The sequence below is a fragment of the Amblyraja radiata genome, chromosome 2, assembly GCF_010909765.2.
Source record: "Amblyraja radiata isolate CabotCenter1 chromosome 2, sAmbRad1.1.pri, whole genome shotgun sequence".
NCBI classification, from domain to species: Eukaryota; Metazoa; Chordata; class Chondrichthyes; order Rajiformes; family Rajidae; genus Amblyraja; species Amblyraja radiata.
Genome location: NC_045957.1, coordinates 87,384,915 through 87,404,242, shown reverse-complemented (window position 1 = coordinate 87,404,242; position 19,328 = coordinate 87,384,915). Strand labels below are relative to the sequence as shown.

The 19,328-nt window shown below is 39.6% G+C and overlaps 1 protein-coding gene and 1 long non-coding RNA gene across 12 annotated transcripts in view; one reads left to right on the top strand and one right to left on the bottom strand.

Annotated features, from left to right (window-relative positions):
- Positions 1-19,328, top strand: part of cobl (cordon-bleu WH2 repeat protein) — a 255,373-nt gene that overhangs the window by 120,019 nt on the left and 116,026 nt on the right. For all 11 annotated transcript variants that reach the window (XM_033050042.1, XM_033050014.1, XM_033050048.1 and 8 more), the window contains 3 exons: positions 11,082-11,292; positions 11,804-12,032; positions 15,838-15,932. In XM_033050042.1, coding sequence (XP_032905933.1) covers positions 11,082-11,292; positions 11,804-12,032; positions 15,838-15,932 — 535 coding nt within the window. The remainder of the gene's footprint in view (positions 1-11,081; positions 11,293-11,803; positions 12,033-15,837; positions 15,933-19,328) is intronic.
- LOC116991449 lies at positions 3,141-3,411 on the bottom strand. The gene is made up of 2 exons (XR_004416798.1): positions 3,372-3,411; positions 3,141-3,328 (listed from the first exon to the last, which is right to left on the bottom strand). It is a non-coding gene; the product is annotated as an uncharacterized LOC116991449 (long non-coding RNA).

Here is a 19,328-nt window from a genome sequence, read left to right as displayed (position 1 = left end):
TTAGAATAAGGCTGTAACATAACAAAATGTGGAAAAAGTGAAGGGGTCTGAATACTTTCTGAATGCACTGTATATCGTCCCACATAGAATTAAAATTAGATTCCTTTATTGTCATTCAGACCTTTCGGTCTGAACGAAATTATGTTGCCTGCAGTCATACACAGAACCAATAAAAACAAAACATACAATAAACACAAATCAAACATCCACCACAGTGAGTTCACCAAGCACATCCTCACTGTGATGGAGGCAAAGTCTTAGTCTCCGTCTCTTCCCTCCTTGTTCTCCCTCTGCGCTGAGGCGATCGATCCAGGCCGGAGATGCCGCCCTCCAGTCCAGCGGACCTCCATGGTGATGTCGCCACCGCCGAAAGGGTATATTAACTTCTTTAGGAATTAAATTCTGATCTCAGGACCTCTGTCTCACTCCGTGCCCATGTATTGAATGTTCTTAACGCTGTTCTGAAAAAATATTTAGTGCTAAGAGATGACCAAGTGTCAATTTAATTGGATATTTTCTTGGCAGTTCACATGATTCATTCATTAATGGGGATAGTAGGGGTGGAATTATTTGAACTGCTTGATACTATACAATCAACCAGTTGTCCAAGAAATGAGACACTGAAGTGAAAAACTGGAGCGACAGTGAGGAGGTACATTGGGGTGCGGAAGGTGTAGAGAACAGCATTTCTTGTGGACCAGATGTCCATTTGTGATAATTGCTTAGATAATTGGTTGCAGAATGTCTGATATCCTTTCCCTCTGATCTCAGACTCTTGAACGGACCTCTGATGTGCTAAAGATGAATTCCTGATCTAATCTACCTTATTCCAGCCATTGGACATCTCTCTTGCACTACTGAGATATAATGTGTATGATATGAATTGAATAACATGCAACTAAGGTTTTACACTGTGTCTCGGTACACTTGACAATAATAAATCCAATGTTCCAATCGCAGTGGAACTCCTCATTCTGCAAATTTATATTAACAGTTTTGTGGACTGCAATAACAAAACCATGAAATATTTAATAACATGATATTTCAAAGGTCAAAGGTTATTTATTGGTCACATACACCTAGGTGTAGTGAAATGCTTCTTGCCAATGCAGCACATAAAGAAAGAATACAGACATAACATTAATAAGAGATTTAAACATAAAGAACATCCCCCCACAATGGCTCCCACCATGAGGGAAGGCACAAAGTCCAGTCCCCAACCCCAGTTCACCCATAGTCGAGCCAATTGAGGCCTCCACAGTTGCCTCTACGGAGGCCCGATGTTCCAGGCCGTTCTCGCCGGGTGATGGTGCTCCGGCGTCGGGAGAATCCTCACAGCGGCTTGGGACACCTGGAACGGCCGCTTCCGTACTGGAGGCCGCGGCTTCCAAAGCCAACAAGGCCGCGCCGGTTGGAGCTCCACTACTGGCCATCTCGTCGCGAGATCCCAGGCTCCCGGTGTTAAGTTCAGCGCCGCCGCCCGCGGCTGGCCGCTCCTCAGACCCGCAGCTCCGCGATGTTGTTCCCGGCGGTCTTCAGCTCACCGGAGCTCCAGCGCGGCGACCCGGACAAGGCATCGCCCGCTCCACAGTAGTGCTCCAGCGCTGTGCCGTTGCCGAAGCCATGGTTCTGGGCGGTCCCCGACAGGAAACGCCGCTCCAGGCCCGCTGGTAGGCCGCGAGGACGGTTCGAAACTGCAGCCCGGAGAAAAGCTGCCTCTCCGACCAGGTAGGGACCCTGAAAGGTAGTTTCCCCCTTTCCCCCCCCCCACCCCCCACATAAAAAAGTCTAGAACTCCAAAAACAAAAACACTTTAACTAACTAGAAATAAAAAAAAAGATGAAAAGACAGACAGCTGCTGGCTTGGCAGCCGCGCACAGGTCAGCGCCCCCTAGATGATATTTCCATTTGACTAGCTGAATAGTGCTTCTTTATTTAATTTGGATGACCAATTTTTTTGAGCAAATTCATTTGAGAATAATTGGTGTAAATTGTAACTTGGTTTAGAAGCTAATTAGCATGCAAATAGATGTGGGTAGGTATCACAATTCTGTGACACCCATGTGGGTCTGAATTCTTAATAGTTTTCTTGAGTTACCAGTCTATTAGATGATTGTCTGAATTAATTAGATCCTTGCAACATTACTTCAGAATTAATGTGTTAAATCAGCGTTGTTGGGGAACGGTGTATGATATAAGCATCTATCACGTCACATATTTTAGTTAATTTTATTTTTTAATGTTTTCCCCTTGCTTAATCTCTCTTTTTCTGCCCATTTCTCTCCCATCCTTCCTCCCCAGCCTCCTCCTTTGCGCAGTTTCCCTTGTGTAATGTCTTCTGTAAGACCTTGTTGTGACCAGCACAATGAATACATGCCCGCCATCTTGTAAGAAGGATTTAATTTGCCATTACTGAAATTTCTAGAAGGTCACTTGACCTCAGTCACGAGGCACAGGTACATTTGCCAGCTTCTGCTTTTGGCCTCAAGGGGCACTGGCATTTACATTGCATATACATCACACCTCCCCCTTCACTTTAATTACATCACCTCTCCCCCTACACTTTAATTACATCCCATCACCCCCTTCAACGTTGGGGTCAATACAAACTATTTTCAATACTAAACAATTTCACCTTTAATCAATTTAACGTGGATAACAAACTTTTTACAATACTAATATTGATGACAAATACAAACTTTACATCTCCCCCTTCATCATTGGGGTTCATTTACGTGTACGCGACGGCATATAAATGAAAATACAGTAGATTTTCCCTTCACTTTAATTACATCACATCTCCCCCTTCACTTTAATTACATCATATCTCCCCCTTCACTAATTACATCACTCCTTGTATTGTATTGTGCAGTTTCCCTTGTATTGCTTTAGCACAAAATTAAATTTAGCATATATAAATATATACATATATGAATGTGTGTTTGTGTGTGAGCGGCAAGTTAGAGATAAATAGATCTCAAAGTTCCTTCTCATGGATCAGAAGCAACTTTGATTTAAAGCAACACTATATCTTTATCTCATTTGTCAGATGATGTACATAAACCATAAAGGCAATTATATTTATATTTATATAAATATATTAATGCACAAAACTGCACACAAAAATATGACATATGGGGTCAAATTTCAAATTTCTTGACAAGCACTTTATTGGGTTCATGACTAACGTAGTATCAATAACAAATATAAGAAAAGAAAGCACATTGTTGGCAAGTTTCCGAAAATGGCATCAGAATACACAAATACATTTTGTGTAACAGTTGTTGCGTGGTGTCCACCAGAGACCTGGTTGGCACAGTAAGTGCACCTATTTCTTATTCCTTTCTATGTTGATGAATACCACATGGAACAATAAAATTGCAAACACCATTTCCACATCATTCACCTGATCATGTAGTAGAATACTGCATCCATCTAAGTGGATACCGCATGTGATCTAAACCGTACATTACCTTATGGATATGTGACATAGATGGCCGGTGAGACAGTGTGTTGCCAAATTGAAGATTGGCTGAGTTTCTTAGTTTTGATGACCAATTGATGTAAACAATATGTGATATTGATGAATATATACACACACACATATATATCTCTAGTTTCTTTCTTGTAATTTCCTCTAATTTGTTTAGCAACCTTTTACACACACACACACACACACACACACACACACACACACACACACACACATATATGAAATCCTAATATTGTGAATAAAATATCCATGAACACAATGTCAAAATATTTTTCCATTCTTTCATTCTATATTAGCGTAATAAAATGTAGTGCATACATACTTACATCTTTTAATTCAGCCGATAAGTTGGTCAAATAACGTGGGGACCTTTCTTGCTTTTTTTTGAGACATGGATTTTTTAAATGTGAATGTCTCATAACGACACATTTGTGGGTGAGCAGTATATTGCACCAACCCCCACAATTTCAAATAATTTTAAATTGAACTTCATAAACAAGGAAAACACTTTTAATTTCTGTCATTCATGGTAATATTTACATAATTTACATCATTTTGTGCGCGAGATATTTAGGGTTGCAGTGTTTTGCGTATCAGCGTACCAATGAAAGTGATGTAAAATTCAACATATTTCAAACAATGATAGCCCCACCCCTTCTTACCCAAAAGGACAACATTTCCAACATATACAATAACTAGACTAAGTGGGACCTGTTGGGTCCCAGCATCACACGGGAGGGCTGGTCACCAACGCAATATTCCACCTCTCCACCAATTCCAATACTGCTCGCCAGGGGGGGGGGCAGTCTGTTGCGCTAGTATGGGTGTTGCGGGCTGAAGGTACTGGTTTCCAGAGGGCTAGTATAGACATTGTGGGCCGTATGGATGCTTGGGCTGGCATCCAACTGTTGCAACGATTTTAAAAGCCAAGCCAAGGCAAACAATTGGGCTGCAGCCACCCGACAACCAAAATTCATTTTGTGAACACAAACTTGTCAAAAAGGCGAGGCAAACAATTGGGCTGCAGACACCCGACAACCAAAATTCATTTTGTGAACACAAACTTGTTAAAAAAAGGCGAGGCAAACAATTGGGCTGCAGACACCCGACAACCAAAATTCATTTTGTGAACACAAACTTTTAAAAAAGGGCTGCAGCCACTTTACAGCCGCATCGAGGGGACTCACCGTGGAGTAGACGTGCGTTCAGTGTTATTCGCAGCTCAGAGAGCCGTGAACCTCTCACTTCCTGGGTCTGGCAGAGACTAAGTGAGGCACGACACTTCCTGGGTTTATAGCCCCTCCCCCTGCCACCAGCAGGGGCAGCAGAGAGAATGGGGAATTTTGTAAAAACATTAATATCTCTCTCATTTTTCATCGACGGAAAAAGTCCTCTGCACTCATATGGCGGAGGGGGGCTCTGAGCGAGGTGGCCAAAAATGACGGCCGTAGGTGGCGGCATTCTCTCGGAAATCGCAGCACAGTCGGCCAAAAGCGGTCAAGATCAGAGATTTAGTAATATAGATAAATAAATCATAATTTGCACAATTTTGTGGGTAACGGGAGGTTCTCATTCTTCCTCTTGGGTAACCTGCGTTGGGAAAACAGACGTTTCGGCGGGTTAGGGATGTCAAATAGCGTTGGAACTGCATTCCAATTTAGCCTGTTATTGGTTTGCCTGTTGAAAAACTGGTCAAGTTCAGTGTTCAGAACAAAGACGGCAGTTGGTTGACAAGTACACCGGAGTTCGGTGTAGGAGATCTTGTCGACGAGTATTCTGGATATACTTTATTATTGTGGTAATTATAGATCTATTTTCTAAAAATCTAATAACTTTCTAATGTACCGACAAACCTAGTTTCCCATTGACCGTTGATGGGGGAACAGAAAATAACATTTTCAGGACATAATAATATCTGTGATGTATATGTAATATAAATGCCGGTGCCCCTTTAATATAAATGCCTGTGCCTCGTGATTGAGGTCAGGTGACCTTCGAGAAGTTTCCGTGGGTTGTTCAGATTAAATCTTACTTACAAGATGTCGGACGTGTTGTCTTTGTGCTAGTCACAATAGGGCCTTACGTGGTCTCAAACATTACAATATCGACAGAAAACAGTAATGTTTCCTCACATTTCTTTAGCAATGTTACAAAATTTTGAGATTTTAAAAATCAAGTCTGCAATCTATCCCATCAGATAAAGCATAAAAAGAAGTTTAATTTGACACCTAATTCACTTTCATATCTTCAGTATTAAAAAAGTTATGGCCATTTTCATACTCGGAAATTAGCATCTTGTTCCCTATTGCTTTTCCATTGACTTCTCAAAAGCTGTGATCAAGGACAGTCAAAAGCCCATAACTTTCTTAAAAATTAAGAGAACTGAATGAAATTTTCAGTTATTATAGATTGAAGCATTCTGAAACAAATATGAAACAATCTTACTTGAATGCATATAATTAGTTAGTTACCTAATTGTAGCTAATTACAAAATTCAATTACTAGATCTAAACATCTATCCATTTCGTAAGAAAAGGTTAACATTTTTAAATAGCCTAAGTGTCCAAATAACATTCACACAAGAATTCACAATATAACATGACTTTTAAATCTCATTGTCATGAATTTATAGGCCAAATGGAAGGAATTTAGTGTTTAATTCCGGTAAATTAATGGCCATTTAAATCATCTTGCGAGTGAGATTTTGTGGAACGCGATCGATTGGAACGTTGCATTTGCGGTGAATTTAAACCCCATATCGACAGGAAAAACACTGCCGGTTCATATGGGGCTAAATCACCTTTTCACAACGTGAAATTTTGATTAAAGGCATCCTAAGAAGCACGTTTATATGTAACAATAAATGGCGTACCTTGCTTTGTCCCGTACGTGAGATCCGTTCCGTTGTCGGCGTTGACGCCTTTAGAAGACGATTTTTATTTTACTCCTGCTATTAAATTATCCAGCGCTATTTAAAAAAAACTTGATAAAACGGATGTCGGAGCGATTTTTCTTCAGCAACTAAACAACCTGACAAAGATCGATTTCAACAGGCTGGAGAAAACAGCATTTTAAACCCGCCCCCCTCTCAAAGACGCAAAAAGTCGCGCACACGGCCAGTATCAGAACTGCAGCGCCGCTGAAGGTAAGTTTTGTAACATACCTACTTTCTTTGTTATTGGGGAACCTGAAGAAAGGCAGGTATGATAATCTACATTGGTGATTAGAGCAATTTATAGCAGAACAATCAGCTATAGATGTAGATGTTGACGCCCATTAAAATGGCGCGGTCACCCATCTCTTTTTTCGCCGAGTAGCGTATCTTGCTCCACTCTATGATCTTTGGTTCAGATTTCTCAAGTAACTTCAGTTGAGGTCTGCTACTTTTGTATGTAAAATCTTGGCGTGGCATTTTAATGACTAAAAACCTTAGGCAAGTGGTGTGTGGCTCATCCATCATCTCCATGCTTATTATTTCCCTGTCTTAGCATGGGAACAAAAGCTCAGACAAAAGATGAGCTTATCTGTTGGTGAGGTTATCCGGAATGCAGCAAATGTCAGCAGGTATTGAATCCTCTTTGGGAAAGACATCATGGTGTCCCTAGGTAGATTTGGACAATAGAATCTTATTTTGAGCATTCTGTTGCCATTTACTACTGGGCACCTTGTGGCACTCAGACATTCAGTATAATGGTGTACATTAACACCGGCTGGAATCAGAAACAAAAGAGCATGCACATGTCTTGCTGCCTCCATGGTTCAGACCTTCAGACAGCAAGGAACAGCAATTTCTTGAAAATAAGGTTCAAGTGAACTACGTAAGTATAGCATTGATGCTCATGGTATGCTCAGAGAAAGATGACCCTCGCTGTTAACATGGAGTCATGACTTCTGAATGGGAAGAGCCACATTCCCCGAACCTCTGGGACCCCTTAAGCCTCTCAGATCTGTGTGTTTGCTAATCTTAATAGTCTTTGCTGAAGGACAAAGATATGAAGATAGTTGGGGGGTTTTTGGAGAGACCTTGGTGACCTCGTGCATGCTGAGATATCCGATAACATGGGAAATATGACACAGATCAGCCACCACCACCTGGGGGCTAGGAATTTCAGGGTGACCCTAACCTTGACCTCCATAGGAAGAGCAGTCAAGGCATGGGTGTGTAAAATGAGCTCTTCCCACAAGAAATCACGGTTTGCTGTCACCACTAATTTCCAAAAAACATAATCTCCTGTTACATTGCTGTTTGGAAGGCTGAAGCTATTTTATTTAGTTATGAAGTTAGTTTAGTTTATTGTCATGTGTGCAGAGATACAGTGAAAAGCTTTTGTTCGTGCTATCCAGTCAGCAGAAAGACAATACATGATTACAATCGAGCCATTTACAGTGTATAGATACATGATAAGGGAATGATATGTGTGGCTCGCTGAACAAACACTCTTGAAGGATAGGTTATTCAGACATGAATACTTCTCCACATCCCTTGGGGCCCTTGGGTATGTTTGCCCTACCTTCGATGCCTGTTCTGCTTGTATAGTACACCCAGTGAGACAAAGAGCAAAGGATTTATATGTAGAGAAGTGGCAATGCACCTCACCCAATGACTCTACGTGGCCTTACAACAGCTGGCTGCGTCACCAAGCAGCCTCTTGTGTTCTACGGCAGACTACAGTGTGGGTTTCAGCCAGGCGAGTAGCCTTTTGATTATATTGGTTGGTTGAACCTCAGGAATACATGCTTCCTTTTCAATGGTGAACAGATTTTTTAAATCAGAAAAATTTGATCTGATTTATGAAGTCAAACAGCACAGAGTCAAGCCCTTCAGCCCAATTTCTCCATGCCAACGAGATGCCCCATCTACATTAGTCCCACTTTCCTGCATTTTGCCCATATCCCACTAAACTTTTCCTATCGATGTATCTGTTCTAATGTATTTTCAATGTTTTTATAGCATCTGCCTCAACCGTCTCCTCTTGCAGCTTGTTCCATATAACCACTGTGTGAAATAATTTTCCCTCTGGTTCTGATTAAAGCTTTCCCCTCTCACCTTAAATTTGTGCCTTCTGGTTCTTGAATCCCCTACTCTGGGTAAAAGACATTCACCCTCTATTTCCCTCATACACCTCCATAAGATCTCCCTTCAGCGTTCTGCGCACCATGGAATGAAGTCCTAGCCTGCTCAGACTTTCCATATAACTCAGGCCCCCAAGTCCTGGTAACATCCTTGTAAATCTTTTCTGCACTTTTTCCAAGTTAACAATATCCTTCTAATGGCAGGCTGACCAGAACTGAACTCCAAATTGGCCACATTAACGTCTTGTACAACTGAAACAATACATCCCAACGTTAATTCTCAATACCCTGACTGATGAAGGTCAATGTACCAAAAGTCTGCTTGACCACCCTATTTATCTGTGATGCCATTTTTAAGGAAATATGGACCTGCACTCCAAGATCCCTCTGCTCTACAACACACCACAGGCTCTGCCATTCACTGTGAATGTCGGCTCTGCTCCGACTTCCCAAAATGCAACACCTTGCATTTATCTGCACTAAACTCCATTAACCATTCCTCAGCCCAGTTGCCCAACTGATCAAGATCCTGCTGTAGTTTCTGATAACCATCTTCGTTATCCATGATACCACCCATTTTAGTGTCATATGCAAACTTACTAGTCATGCCTTCTCCGTTCTCAACTAAATCGTTGATATAAACCACAAACAGCAATGGGTCCAGCACCGATCCCTGAGGCACACCACTAGCCACAGGAATTTATGCCACCAATATGCAAAATGAACCTTAAACAATGCATGATACCATAGTGGCGCAGCTGGTAGAGCTGCGGTCTCACAACACCAGAAATCCCAGTTCGATGACGATCGCGGTGCTGTCTGTATGAAGTTTGCACTTTTCCCCGTGACCACGTGGGTTTCATCGAGGTGTTCCAGTTTCCTACCACATCCCAAAGACGTGCAGGTTTGCAAGTTAATTGGTTAAAGTTAAAAATTGCAAGTTAAAGTTGCCCCCAGTGTGTTGGGAGTGGATGAGAAAGTGGGAAAACATTGAACTCTTGCGAATGTGTGATCGATGGTCGGCGTGGACCCCTATAACCCCTGAAACCCTTCCTAATCATTGTGCTTGTATACATTGTGGCCAGAAGTCTCAGTCAAATTTCACTACCGTATAATTTCTACAGAATGACCACATATTTATAATTAGTCAGAAAAACATTGCAATTCAATCACATCACACTTCAAAGTGTTACATAGTCTAATTTCTTAGTCTAAATGTCTTATCACCCATGATTCAACTATTGCACAACTGAATTCTAATGAGGCTTTCAAGAAATAATATTCTGGAAATAAAAAACTTCAACATAATCAAAAATTCATGAAAAATTTGGTCTCCAGTCTATCTACGTCCATTGGATCTTCTATAGGATTAACCTATAACGTTGATCCTTTGAATTCCTTCAATTAAATTTGAATTTTGCCTTAAGATGGTGCAAAATTAATAAAACGTTTTGTTAATAGTTTTAACTAGCGTATCAAATTCCTCTAATAATATGCATTGCTTTTTGAGTGTATTTTCTTTCGGTTTTTTTTTCTGTACTGAATGGGGTTCTGTTGGTAATCATTTCACAATGAATGAATTATGAAAATGTTTTCCCAAGTTTTGTGACTATTTTCCTGGAAAGAATTGAGATGAATCATTTAAAAAGGTGTTTTTTGCACTTGGGTTTAGTTTATGTGGATTAAATTCACAGAAAAGTTTTGATTGCCATGCCTATTAAATCTTGAGTAGGGTTCAGAATTGACATCCCTACAAAACAATTTAACATTTCGGTGACTAATCACACATTGATGCTGTGCCAGCTCTTTTCATTTGAATTCTGAAGGGGTCCTTGGTGATTTAGCCTTGTGAACAGGAGTTGTGATTAGTAAATTTTTACTAAATGCTGGGACTGCAATGAGAATTGAGAGGGAAACTTGGATTTTGGAAATGACTGAAAGAAGTCAAAAGATGGCATGTAAAACTTATACATCCTGCTATGGAATTATAGAATGCAATTATTTTATGGAGTTGTTTTCTACTTCATTAAGATAATCAGCCCATCGCACATTGTATTCATGTCATTACAAGAATCCAAGTACTATCAGTTGAACTAAACCACTCTGCTCTGTATGATTTGCTTTGAGGAGGAATAAAGCTGTTTATTATTCACACTAAACTTCATCTCTTTCTGAATGATTATTAGATTGTACACAAACTAAGAAACTGAGTTTTCTTCACTTTGCCAGTAGATGTAGAACAAGATTAGTCCGTTTCTATGACTAAACCAGCAGCTTCTGGGATATTTGACTAATACCAATGAAAAAATCTCAGTTGTGAATCCAATATCGTAATGTCAGTCAAATAGAAATTTAACTTTTTGTAACTGGCAACAAAATTACCCTGGAAGCTGGATAGTAAAGTTATTAATGAAACATTCTGCTTGAGTTCTTTATTAATCATTCAGATGCTTACAAGACATCAATTTGAACATATCTAAAATAATTTTTTTATGGGATTTTTTTTCCACTACAGTAAAGCAGTGATGGATCTACTCATTGACTTGTGCAGCCAATATCATTTAAATCCAACCCATCATACTCTTGAACTGCAATCCAGAGAGACACGCAAACCATTAGGCTACAAGCCAAATACTGCTGTTGGGATTTTGGATGTAGACAAAGTGCTCATAAAGCAGAAAGTTATTGAGGATAAGCCAAGAAGACCTCGACCTGTAGTGCCTGAAGTAAGTAACAAATCAAAATGCTTGTTGTAGTAAATTTAAATATAAATTATTTTAAATTGTTTGTGATTTAGGGCACTCAAAATACTGAATTTGTGTTAACTGTGTATAACTATGACTGAAAAGTTTTTTGTTCTTCAAAATATTCACAAAACATATGATGTGGTAAAAGAGAGAATCTTTGGAATAAGCAACATATACTTTCAAGGGAGAGAATAGTGTAGGAATGTTGATGGATAAGCAAAAATTGTGTAATTAAAAGCAAGTTAAGAATGCTATTTTGTTATTGAATAGATGGTATAAATGTATTGACGCATAATTTTGATTTCTCCGACATAAGTGAGTGAAGTATTTGTGCATTTTTTATACTGACTTATTGATGGAGGATTTATTGTACAGAGCCAAAAACCAATAAAGGTGGCAAAATGAGGGGGTCAATAATTTAATATATTTACCTATTTTGGTGTGCCATGCGATGACCACAATATCTAATACAAGCCTATGATTTTTACAGAAAACTGTGAGGCTGATTGTGAATTTCCTCAGGACACAAAAAGCTGTGCTACGTGTCAGTCCACTTGTGCCTTTGCAAGAATTGTTACCAATTATATGCGAAAAGTGTGACTTCAAATTAGAGCATCTTGTTCTCTTGAAAGACTGCATCAAAAGGGAAAAGATGGATCTTTCAAAATCACTGAATGATTTGGAAACCAGAGAACTGTATGCTCTGGATACCAGCAGAGGTGAGCTTATGCAGAAATACCTTTACCTTGAAGTTGTTCAAATGAATAATTAGTTTACTTTGCCTCAGCCACTTATACCCATAGAAGAGATAACTTGAAACGATTACATGATAGGATTCCATTTTTAGGAAGATTTTGCAGGTTCTGGATAACATACAGGTGTGTATTTTTAGGATTGTGACTTACATTTATAAATCTTTATGCAACTGAATGAAAACTGAGTAATAAAATAGAAAATTAAAGAAGTAATGACCTTGTCAGATTTATTTAAATGGAGCAACAAGTGTGCGGTAAATATTAGAATATATGGGGCTTTTGAACATAAGCTTACTATATGAAATGTATAACCCAGTGAGATGAGGCCCAATAATTTCGAAAGTTATGAAGTTTAACTTTTGAAAGTTATCATTATACTGTATCTGTAAAGAACAACAATGATTTCTTAAGGTAGTTGAGTAAACTAAAGTATTATTTTGTGATATGTGGCTTTTGGGAAATGTCCTATGATAGATATTTATCTGCAACATTGCAGTAAATGGTTAAATATAAATGCACCAATATAATGTGTGCAATGTTGATATTATAGCTATAGTGGAGTATTAAAGTCAAGTAATTTCACATTTGTAATGCAACTTCTAAGGCAGTGTTCTAATGACCTGTACCATTTGAGATTTTAGTATGGCATTTTCTAAAAATCAGAGCAAAAATCTATTGCCTAATACCAATTGTCATGCAACAATCATAGGATTGAACAAGAGGCAACATTGTTCGAAGCCAACGTTAAGGCAGACAAGTGCCATATCATAGGACTAGACAAGAGGCGTATTGTTATAAAATGGGCTTGGATTCACTGTTGCAGTATAAACTGAAGTACTTGAGTGGCCAAAAGGGCTCTGCATGGCAGAATGCTGCAATTCTATTTGTTAATTGACTTTGTGAAGATAAACAGTTACTATTTCCCATGAATATGTTAAAATTGCAAGTGCAAATTTATAACTGAAGCCAAGCTCAAGATGAATATTCGTTCTGAATTTATAAATTAAGTTATTGCAGATTAATGTTTTGTAACTATTCAAAGCTTCCCCATTATCTTTCCTGGAAGCACATTAGCACCTCAAATTCCTGTGAAATATTGATCAACTCAATATAGTTTGCGATCTGAACTTGTGTTATGTAATGTCCAATTAATAAACAACCTGTAAGAAATTCCTTGAGGTATTATTCTGGCTCAGTTTTGAACAGAGAACACAGTATTCTGACTTAAAATGATCAAAAGGAAGATATAGCTTTTTTTCAATTTCAAGCATTGGGTGGCACAATGGCACAGCATTAGAGTTGCAGCCATACAACGCCAGAGACCCTGGTTCGATCCTGACCACGGGTGCCATCTGAACGGAGTTTGTACATTCCTATTTCAGTTTCAGTTTTCAGTTTTAGTTTATTGTCATGTGTACCGAGGTACAGTGAAAAAGGTTTTGTTGCGTGCTAACCATACAGCGGAAAGACCATACGTAATTACCATCGAGCCATTCACAGTTACATGATAAGGGAATAACGTTTAGTGCAAGGTAAAGCCAGTAAAGTCCGATCAAAGATAGTCCGAGGGTAGATATTAGTTCAGAACTGCTCTTTAGTTGTAGTGGTATCGTTCAATTGCCTGATTACAGCTGGGAAAAAACTGTCCCTGAATCTGGAGGTGTGCGATTTCACACCTATACCTTTTAACCTAGGGAGAGGGGATAAGAGGGAGTGGCCAGAGTGCGACTCGTCCTTGATTATGCTGCTGGCCTTGCCAAGGCAATGTATGGTATAAATGGAGTCAATGGAAGGGAGGTTGGGTTGTGTAATGGTCTGGGCTGCGTCCTAAATTGATTGCAATTTCTTGCGGTCTTGGATGGAGCTGTTCCCAAACCAAGCTGCGATGCATCCCGATAAAATGCTTTCTGCGGCGCATCTGTTGAATTTGGTGAGGGTTGTTGGGGACATGCCAAACTTCCTAAGCCTTCCAGAGGTATGCTTACTTGGTCATTGCATCAATATGGGTGGTCCAGGAGAAGTTGTTGGTGATATTGATTCCTACGAATTTTTCACCCAGTTTGCACCCAGCTCTATTTCGGCACCGTCAATGCAAACTGGGGTAGATGTACCGCTTCACTTCCTGAAGTCAATCACATTCTCCTTTATCTTGCTGACATTGAGAGAAAGGTTGTTGTCTCGACACCAGGACACAAGGTTCTCAAACTCCTTCCTGTGACCTCCTTCTCCCTGTGACTGTGTGGGATTTCGGGTGCTCCGGTTTCCTCCCACACTCCAGATATGTACAGGTTTGTAGGTTAATTGGCTTTGGTAAAAAATTGTAAATTGTCCCTATTGTGTAGGCTGGTGTTTGTGATGGGGTAATCGTGATCTGTGCAGGCTCACTCGAAGGCCTGTTTCTGTGCTGTGTCTCTAAAGTCTAAAGTATTCTTTTGCAAATGAAAAAATAAATGTGTCCCAGTTATGCAAGTGTTTATTATTGGTATTTTTTACATTTATGCTAGATCCATGTGACCTTCATGCTCCTTTAAGGTGATGACTTTTGAGGGGACTATGTATAAACACAGGTGTAATTTCTACATGGTGAAACCAAAATGTATAAAAATACCCTTTGATAAAATCTGACAATGTGCACTTTAACCACATGTGATTTTATTTTTTACAAATCTCAAATTGTGGAGTACGGAGGCAAATAAATAAATGATTGGTCTTTGTCCCAAACATTATGGAGGGCACTGTACATTGATGACATTTAGCTGTACTTTCCCACCATTTCCTCCACCATTCATTTTTTTCTGAAGTTTGTTTAAGCAGTATCCAGCCACCATGCTCACTGAAGCAGTTATCACATTATGAATTATTGGATGGCAAATCAGGAATTAAAGCACACAATTTTTAGCTCATTTTTATGCATTAGAGAGAATGCAGAAGTGGTTTACCAGGAAGCATCCTGAATTAGTAGTGTTAGCTATAAAGAGAGACTGGACAACCTTTAAGTGTTTTCTCTGGAATGTTGGAGGCTGAGGAGAGACCTGAGAGAAGTTTATAAAATTATGAGGGGAATAAGTAGGTTAGACAGTCAAATCTTTTCCCCAGGGTGTAAGGGTTAAATACTAGCTTTAAGGTGAGACAGAGTGGGTTGCTGGTGTCTGGAACATGTTACCAGGGAAGGTTGTGGAAGCAGAAACTATAATGATGTTTAAGAGGTAGATGCAGGGAATGAAGAGATATGGATCATGTGCAGGCGGGAGGGAGTTTAATTTGGCATTAAGTTTGGCACAGACATCGTGGGCTAAAGTGCCTGTTCCTTTACTGTACGGTGCTATGTTCTACATTTCACCAGAAGAAAATGTTAAAAGAATTAGAGACCAAAAAATGGAAGCTTCTATTTGTGACTTCCACAATTCACATTAAAGCTCTCTTCATTTTATTTCAAAAAGGTATCGTAAGTGAATTTAAAGCTTGTACCAATTCTGTGGTTATTAAATTTCCAGATTGTATTAATATCTGTATAAGTAGAAGTCCTACGATCTGGCACAAGCTGGATTTGATAGATGCTGATCATTCAAACAAGCTGCCCATCAAAATGTATGTAATGCTGTTTAGTGGAGCATGTTTTTTTTTAAAGTGCAAGATAACCTAGTATATTATTCTGACGTTACGATTTCACCTCTGAATAACTGGGTTGTTTCTTTGTGGATGTGTGTATTTTAAATTGAGCATAAGACGGATTTGTGAACTAAACATTTAATTGAGATTTTTTTTACAGAATTGAGCCAAAGTGCTCTAACTATCACTGACATGAATGAAAAGGAAGACAAAGGATTATTGGGCTTTTTGAAAATTGGCAGAAAGAAAACAAAGGTAAGTGCTTTTTGAACTCTGTCAATCTGTAAACTAGTGAAATATACTGCATTTGGTATTTTGAATTTGTTCAATCTACAATATGTTGCTGATTTTGTTTTGTACAGAATTCTTTCTTTTAACTTCTAGACAAATGACGCTGATAAGCAGACGATACCCACAACATGATGATAATGATTCCAGCCAAGAATTATTCAAAGTGACTGTTTTTCAGTATAGACAATGATAAGTTATCAAAGTTACAGTGCTGGTTATGGTAGTTTAGTAATTAGTTTATCTATTTAAATGGAACTCCAGCTGTAGCATGAATTCTGTGTGGCCATTGTATTCACGATCCAACAGGACAAGGTAACCTGGGACTGACTGACTTAACACACTGCTTCATCTCTCTATCTTAAACATTGCTCTTACTTAACTAAGGTAGACAAAAATGCTGGAGAAACTCAGCAGGTGAGGCAGCATCTATGGAGCGAAGGAAATAGGCAATGTTTCGGGTCGAGACCCTTCTTCAGACTGATGTGGGGGGGAGGGGGCGGGAAGAAGAAAGGAAGAGATGGAGATATGGGCTGTGGGAGAGCTGGGAAGGGGAGGGGAAAGAAGGGGAAAGCAGGGACATCCTGAAATTGGAAAAGTTCACGTTCATACCGCTGGGGTGTAAACTACCCAAGCAAAATGTGAGGTGCTGTTCCTCCAATTTGCGGTGGGCCTCACTCTGGCCATGGAGGAGGCCCACGACAGAAAGGTCGGATTCGGAATGGGAGGGGGAGTTGAAGTGCTGAGTCACCAGGAGATCAGGTTGGTTTTTGCGAACCGAGCGGGGGTGTTGGTCTCACCGATGTAGTTATGAGGTACTTAACTAATCTCATTTGTGACAGAAGATCTGGGGCACTTGCGGATTTCTTTGTTTAAGCCCTTCTTTCTTTGATCCATTACACAACAGCTGTATTTCTAGACTCATCTTCAATTTCCATAATCGCCTTTTTCTGCATCTGATCAATCAATTACTTCTCTTTGGATAATGCTGGATAATCCATTCAGGGTTTTAGGCATTCATTTGCCTGCCTTCAAAATGGCTGCCATCACTCTCTATATTAAAACCTCACCCTCACTTCAAGCTGTTGCTGCATCTCTATTCTCCCCTGTATCTATAATGTGTTTGAATGCAGTATTGCAATCCAATTTCATGCCTTCCACACTCTGCATATTTTCCTAAATGAAGACATCAAGGCTGCCTCAATGAAACTCATCAATACTGTCTGTCTAATCTGTATTTCTGTCATGAAGTGCAACTTCTGACGTTTTAGATTTACTTAATTCCGTGTTTGACTCCATTGCATTTTCTAATACAATCCGTTTCTTCTTTCAGATATGTAATTAGAGGTGTGATTCAATCAGCTTTCCTTTTCCTAAAAAAAATGGCATGTGGGCTCCAACTTTAGGCATCTCTTAGAAACATAGAAAATAGGTGCAGGAGTAGGCTATTCGGTCCTTCGAGCCTGCACCGCCATTCAATATGATCATGGCTGATCATCCAACTCAGTATCCCGTACCTGCCTTCTCTCCATACCCCCTGATCCCTCTAGCCACAAGGGCCACATCTAACTCCCTCTTAAATATAGCCAATGAACTGGCCTGAACTACCTTCTGTGGCAGAGAGTTCCAGAGATTCACCACTCTGCGTGAAAAATGTTTTTCTCATCTCGGTTCTAAAGGATTTCCCCTCTATCCTTAAGCTGTGACCCCTTGTCCTGGACTTCCCCAACATCAGGAACAATCTTCCTGCATCTAGCCTGTCCAATCCCTTAAGAATTTTGTAAGTTTCTATAAGATCCCCCCTCAATCTCCTAAATTCTAGCGAGTACAATCCGAGTCTATCCAGTCTTTCTTCATAAGAAAGTCCTGACATCCCAGGAATCAGTCTGGTGAACCTTCTCTGCACTTTCTATCAACTTTGTATCTTGTAGTTGTCTTAAGTCTTGAAAGAAATAAACTTACCACCAGTCAGCCACTTTGTTATTTAATCAATCAACTTAACCATTGATGATTTTCAATATCCTTTAACTTCTCCAAGTCATTTTGAATACAAGTATTCAAGAATAGACACACACTAAGGAAAGAGACAATAGGAATGATAAAGGTTTGTCAAAGGGACATTTTCAGGAAATCGTTTCAAAGAGAGGAAGAAAGGCACACAAAATTTAGATAAGGATTGTCAGAGATAAAAGTCATCATAGCTGGTGGCACAGGTATCACTGGTGTTGCACAGCAAAGGTGTACACAGTGGAGCAGGTTCTGAAAAAATCTCTTCATTCAGGGGCCAGGTGCTCAATGCATGGTTGAAGAAAGATGGAGATAGAGGGAAGCTGAGCCATGAAAGGACTTGCGTTTGAGGGTGAGAATCTTATATTTGAGGCATTGGGTTACCAGAGGTTGACCTGAGCTGCAAGGTGAGAGGTGGTGAGGAGTTGGACACAAATCTGCTTAAAAATGTTTTGAATGAGATGAAGTAACATGGAAGCAAAGGCTTCCCAATATTTTACTGGAGGAGATTGTTGCATGCAAGAATGGATGCTGGACCTGTATCAGAAAACAGAGTTGCTGTAGTTGATAGATTGGGAGAGACAGTTGAGACATAAAGTTGGATGCATGTCACCAATAATTGATCCTTGTTACTGGATGGACAAAGTCTCAATTTCAGAAGTGTCCTTGGCACAAAGTTTTACCAATAGAACTATAAGATTAAGCTATTATTTTCTTAAATAAATGTTGACTTTGTTGACAGTAAGGCCACTGAATATTAATGTTATTTTCTAGCAAACTATTAGGATGACATTGTTAATTGTTTAATGCTCCTTATCTAGCAATAGCAATGTTTACTTCTGTTTCAGAAAGGTGAACAGGTGATTTTGGAAAATAATGATTGTTTAACCACAGCTGAATGGCAGTCTATCATGTTCTGTGGAGTGCATACCAGTAATTGTCCATAATCCTACTAACAATTAAATGTAAAATACATTTATTTATGATGAAATCTTGAATCATAATGAATTTCAGCTCTGAATGCAATCATACTGCCTCCAGCCACCATAACCATCTGCCTTTTCTGCTAAGTATGATTACCAACCAGAAAAGGGTTTTCTGTTTGATTTCCACTGACTGCAGTTTAGCCAGGGCTCCTTGACGCCAAAGACGGTTATTCTCGCTTTCCCTCGAGAGTTCTCTCCCTCTTTTGTCCATGTTGGGACCAAGCCTGTAATGTGGACAGGAGCTGAGTGACTTTAGAACCCAAACAGTTTTTGTGAAGCAAGTTGTTGCTTGGCAAGTGCAGCTTGATAGCACCATTGATGATGCCTTTTGTCACTTTGATGATCAGGAGCAGACGAATGGGGTTGTTGT